The 6407-nt window shown below is 37.5% G+C and overlaps 1 protein-coding gene across 1 annotated transcript; it reads right to left on the reverse strand.

Moving 5' to 3' along the window:
• Positions 1-5677: 5677 nt before the first annotated feature.
• LOC109861740 (uncharacterized protein F54H12.2-like) lies at positions 5678-6178 on the reverse strand. The gene has a single exon (XM_020441528.1). It carries the CDS (start codon positions 6176-6178, stop codon positions 5678-5680), a length of 501 nt encoding a protein of 166 aa, XP_020297117.1.
• Between the last annotated feature and the right edge of the window lie 229 nt (positions 6179-6407).

Here is a 6407-nt window from a genome sequence, read left to right on the forward strand (position 1 = left end):
GTAAAAACTTGATGTAAAGAAATCACTGTCATAAAGGTAAATGAACAGCTGATAAGCAGAAGCTTGGCATGGGTGTCCGTAACAGTGCTGCCAACGTGACACAAACAACAGAATTCTAAACCGATAAGCCCGCGAGNTTTAAATTAGAAATTCCGGTTATTTTTTGATCATGGTAGTATTACCTCTCAATTCTTTTCGTATACTTCTAACTATCATAGAGTTTGTTTTTCCCGCATTTATTTTTAGCTTGTTTATATTCATCCACTGCTCGACTACATTAATTGCTGTAATCATTTTACTTTCTAAATCCGTGCTACTTTCTCCACTTACGTATATTGAGGTGTCATCAGCAAACATTTTTATACTGCATCCTTTTGGACAGATTTTGCTTATATCATTTATATATACTATAAATAACAAAGGTCCCAATACTGATCCCTGTGGTACTCCATATTCTGTTGGTAGTAATCTATACCACTTATGATTAAATCGCACTTGCTGTTTCCTATTGCTTAGATACGATTTAAGCCACTCTAAAACCACTCCTCTAATTCTATACTAATACAATTTCCTTAATAATCTTTCTCTATCTATTATCTCGAACGCTCTTTTAAGGTCCATGAAAATTACTCCCACCATTTGTCCCTCACTCACTACTAGTTTCCATTCGTCAATGACAGTTTGAATCGCTGTTTCGCACGAATACTGTTTTCTGAACTCCGACTGATGCTCTGTGATAATAGCATTACTTTCTAGATACATTTCAAGCTGTTCTTTTACTACTAATTCTAACACTTTCTCAAATACTGGTAATATATTAATAGGTCTGTATTCACTTGCTTTTCTCGCTTTACCTATTTTTGATATCGGCACTATCGTAGAAGTTTTCCATCCTTCCGGACAGCAACCAACTCTCAAAGAATTATTTATTATATCTGCAAACTCTTCTTTTATTACGCAAAAAGCTGCTTTTAATACATCACTAGTTATGCCCTCATCCGTACCTTTCTTTTTTGGTAAACTCATAACAATTTTCTCTAACTCGTCTATCCCTATCATCTCAAAATTGTCCATAATTCCTTTGTCCTCAATAACATAAATAATTTTTTTATGTGTACCGCTGGATCTACCTACATTTATAGAGATTGAACTATATTATTAATACTTTTTACGTAGTATAAATTAAATTTATCGGCTACATTCGGCTTATCANTATTATCTAAGATTTCAAAATCTATACTTTCTACTATTTTTGTTCCTACTGGCTCACTTTTAATTATTTCTTTCAAGGTTTTCCACATAGTCGTAGAATTTTCCTTGTTGAGATCTATCATATTTTCATAATATATATATACTCTCTTTTTTTATCTGTAATTAATTTTACAACTGTATTCCTTTCAGTTTTAAATTGCAACCAATTTTGCTCACTATTTTCATAAATCGCTTTCTTGTATGCTTTGTTCCTTCTATCAGCTGCTTCTTTTATTTCATCTGAGAACCACTTTTTCCTTTCCCACACCTTCGGAATTCTAAACTTTCTTATCGGCGCCACTACATCTAACGCTTCTACTATACTGTCAACAAGCTTTGTCGCTCTCATTCTGACATCCATATCTTGTCTTTTATGCAATTTATTTTCCACTAACCTGGTAAATTCACTTACATCAAATTCCTTAAAGCTACTAGCGCTAAATTTTCTATAGTTATTTTCACTTCTCTTAGCACCAAATGTAACTTGAAGCCATGCATGATCCGTAATTTTAGGTTCGTAAACTACCTGTACTTTTAAACTATCATTATTAGCAAAGATTAAATCAATGATTGTCTGATTGTCTTTCGTGATTCTTGTCGGTTTATTAANGTATTGTTTCATACCTAAGCTCAGTATTGTCGTTTGCAGCTTCTTTGCATAAAAAGAATCTAACATAAGATCTATATTAAAGTCACCAATTACTATACATTCTTTTTTTATTGTTAACTCCTCTACTGTATCTTTCAGAAATCTCATAAAGTCACCATGCGATGCGCTTGGTGAGTGATATACTACCATAATCACCTTTTTACACAATTTTTCTTTTACTTCTACCGCTACACACCAACAGTTCAATTTTAAAGTTTTTGCTAATACTATTTTATATTTAACATCGTCCCTTATATATAAAACAACTCTTCCTGTATTTCTGTTCTCAGTATTACACCTAACTATACTATAACCCTGAACGCTCACTTCACTATCAATCTCATCAATTAATCTAGTTTCCGACAGTGCTAAGAATGCAGGATTTATTTTCTTCAAAATCTGATGTTGTATCTCATCTTTATGCGCCTTTAGACTTTGCGCATTTGTATATAGCAGTAGCTCCACATCTTCCTGTAGTTGCTATTTAGTCCTTCCAGCCAGCTCTCCTCTTCTCTTCTTGTAATGCTCTCTTAAATGTTGGATATTCCATACTGAGAGCGTCGTGCTCGTCATTTATTTTCAGGTTGTATGCTCGAATTTTGAATACATACAATTTACACACTTCTTCTTTGTCGTTAAGCAGTCATTCGAGTTGTGGTTTCCTGCACATTTGTGACATGTCTCGTCTCTCACACAATTTTTAGCTATGTGATAATAACCCCAGCATTTAAAACATCTTTTAACACCAACATGATTAAATACAAAGGACATTTCTTCCATCCTATATTTAGCTTACTTTTCTTCAGAATCACCTCGTGTGTTTCATCATCTGTTTCTAATATTATTGATCTCTCTTCACTTTCTTGTTTTTTAGACTGGTTGTTATTATTTTTCTTTCCTTTAATTATTTTCTTCACTATTTATTGTATCCATTTTATTCTGCCTTTTTATCGTAGATATAAGTTCATCATCATTTAAATTTATCTCTTCTATCTCTACATAAATAATTTTTAATTTCGGATTTGATTGTGGTGATTCCATTACTTTATAATTTTCTCCTAGTTTAGCTTGAACTGTCTTCTTCAATTTTTTTTACTTCTTCTCCAGTTTCACATCCCATTATTACAGTTCTCTTGCTTCCTTTTCTTAATTTTGTTACTCCCATCGCCATGTTCTTAATATCCACTTTTTCTTTTATTAACTTTTTTGCGTTGTCACTCTCCTGTTCCAATTTTAGCTTCACAATTATAATATTTTCTCGTTTCATTTCTTTAACTGTAGCTTCTTTGCGTTCCTGACGCTGGTTCGCGCACTAGTAGTATGTGGGCACTTATGGCGCGTCAAAACAAACCCCCTCTACCTGGCCCCCCCACCACTTCTGGCGCCATTGCCCCACCAGGGTAGTTTCCCCTTCCCTTGGGAGTAATTGGCCACGCCCACTGGAGAAGATAGAAAAGTGACATGATTTATGATCCCATACATTTTTTATAAATTTTTTATAAATTTTTATAATTTTCTAAAACTGTGTATTTTAAATTTTGTTGTTGAGGAATTTGTGTGGGAGGAAAATTCGAGAATATTCTTAAGTAAGAATTCTTTATTAAAAGAGTATATATTTATTGAAAAATTCGTTTTGAAGTGTAGTTGGTACTGGCAATGGCGGCGCTCCGATGTTGTTGCCTCGTGCGTTCAATCGTGTATGAGAGCAAGTTGGCGTCGATTGAGTGAGGAAGTGTAAGGGCAGGGGTGGCATCGGTCCCGAGAAGGATCAATCAGCGTCTGGGCATTTATGGCTCCCAATGAGCGAGGTCCAGGGGTAGTTGATGGGGATGATAGAGCCCCCAAGAAAGGACCAATGAGTGTGAAGCATAGTTGAGTGCGTTTAGGCAAAATAGAAATTGAAATAGAAGCAGGCGTCGCAAGACTGTGACTAGAAAGTCAGGGTTCTGATGTAATATAAAAAATGAATTTATGTGTCCGGATTTTTTCTGAACAATTTTCATCTGCGCGAACTTGTACGTGCGGGTTGACACGTACGTGCCGATGAGAACATAAGTTTTTTGAAGACAAAAAACGGTTTACGACTCGAGACCGTTAAATCTGCACGTTTGTGGGGGGGGTAACAAGAGCGTGCCGATGTATAGAAGAGAACATAATTTTTTTTGAAGACAAAAAACGGTTTATGACTCGGGACCGTTAAACCTGCGCGTACTTGTTCGCGCGAGAAACTTCGAGAAAATTCTACGAGAGTTTTCGATGGATATTCAATGTAGACTAAAATGTTTACAAAACTGTGTGAGGAGTTTAGGAATAGGTTTCTTGGGAAGAATAACAGAAAACAACTTAGTACAGTTATTCGATATAGATATATTTTAAATACGTAAAAGAAAATACAAGAGTACAGGTGATTATTTGTTTTTGATTTACAAGTACAGTGATGAATATAGTGGTCAGGAAAGCGGGTTTGTGCATTGTTGGATTGTACATTGTTGGATTTCGTAGAGAATATTTTACAAAATAAACATACAATTAATTTGTCGTTGGCGTCGAAATTTCCGGAAAACAGTTGTAAAAATTGGGAAAGGCTATACCCGTAAGCCATAAAATAGAGAAACACACAGCAATAATGCCCGCACGTTTGCGAAAAATATCCTTGAAGTTGAGTCGTGTTCCATGTGTGCGTTGCGGAATTTCTTCGAAGTCGCAGAAGGAAGCGAGAATCTGACGGCGGTATTCCATAGCTGTCGAAGTAGGTGGCGTGTCTGTTTCCATCGAGGAAGAAGGCAACCCAGTGGGTTCCTGGTTGATTGTGATTGTCTGTGTTAGCGACGATTGCTGTCCACTTCGTCCACATCCTGGGCAATTTGTCGGCTGGATAAATTCCCGTGTGTCCAGATATTTGCAGTTGTCGCAATGCTTGCAATATTTCTTTCGTATTCATTATTTCGATACAGATAGTCACAAGAAAGCGGAGTGAATCTTATGTATTTCCCTTGTACCTCTGTTTGTACAGCGACGTCGTTTAGGCAGGAGGTTTTCGGTGGGCACTCGTCTTCACTGCGCGTATCTTCTTCTTCTGTTAGTTGTTCTTTCTCCTCCTCCGTTTTGATGTCGTCAGATCATAAGCATCTCTGCTTATAGCATTGCCTTCGTTTAGAAAATGAATACCCGTTCCTGAGAAAAGAGTATGAAAAGCCTCGATGTAGAGAGGAGAGTCTCTTGAAAAAGAAGGTTGTAACGGTCTAGTAGGAACTTGCATTCCATCGACGTAAAGCGACAGGAAATTTATATTAAAGTTTTTAAAATTAAATGGATTAAGTTTCCTATCGCCGTTAAACGCTATATTTTCAACAAAACCGATTATCACTCGCTTCGGCAGTTGCTTGAGTTTGGCGTTGTCAATTGATTCTCCTACTACTCCTCTATGGATCGTAAACGATTTAACTTCAACTCTCGTGAGAAGATACTTTGCAGTGGTTTTGCTCAGCATTTTAGCGTGAGCTAATAAAACTCCAGCGCTTAGTTTTGCTCTCCTCATGATCAAGGTGGCGTTTACAATACGAGCTCTTGTCTGCGGCGTAGATTCTATGAGACAGAAAGAATCCTTCGAGCGGATGAGTCTTAGGCGCATTTTCACGCCATTAATCAAGAATTTATCCTGATTGAAAACGTCGCAATGTAGATGTCCTATGAGATCCACAGCAAGGTTATTTTTGAAATACTTCAAACGTCTCACGAGAGCGGAATTCTCAGTTGGAATATCGAAGCCATCATCCATCAGCCCCGGAGGATCGCTATCCCATAAAGGATGGGATATCCACCCCAGGTGGTGAGATGAAAGGATTTTGCCTCTGAAGAATAATTCAACAATGTCTCGAAATAGACTCGATACGCGTAAGCATTGTTCGGAGGCGACACAAGCTTTTGATTGAAGTACACATAAATTTGATTGAACATGGAATGTAAAAAGTTATTTACAGGCCCTACTTTATGCTCTGCAGCAGCAATGGCGCTAGAAGCTGTAGCCGAAGTAGCCGGAATAACCGCTGCGGGGGTTTGCAATATCACGCGAAGANTGAGAAGAGTATGCGCGAGATCTATGTAATCTTCACCACGTCCCGGTACAACAAACTCCACGGGAGCGTCGTCCGCAAGAGTCGACAAAGGTTTGTAATGAATCCATTGCGAACTCTCGATACTGGTCTGCGTGGGCGGTAGAGTGAAAAGATCAAGTTTGCTTTTGAAACACTCACACGAGTGAGTATGAAGAAAAGACATTTTGCTTCGTCTACGAGAATATATCGCTCACGGTTCGTTTCTTGCTCACGCGGCATTTGATAATTTTTGTCGCGCGCTTCTTCTTTTTCTTTTTCTTTTTCTGAATTTTTTTACTCGTTGAGCGTTTAATTGCTCGAGTTTTCTTTTTTCTCCGTACGGAAGCCGATTTCTTGTTGGTGCTACTAGCACCAACGGCGACGCTTGATCGCGAAGTAAACGGGGAGCTTAC

This window comes from Pseudomyrmex gracilis, unplaced genomic scaffold (genome assembly GCF_002006095.1).
Source record: "Pseudomyrmex gracilis isolate BER0280 unplaced genomic scaffold, ASM200609v1 scaffold_979, whole genome shotgun sequence".
NCBI classification, from domain to species: Eukaryota; Metazoa; Arthropoda; class Insecta; order Hymenoptera; family Formicidae; genus Pseudomyrmex; species Pseudomyrmex gracilis.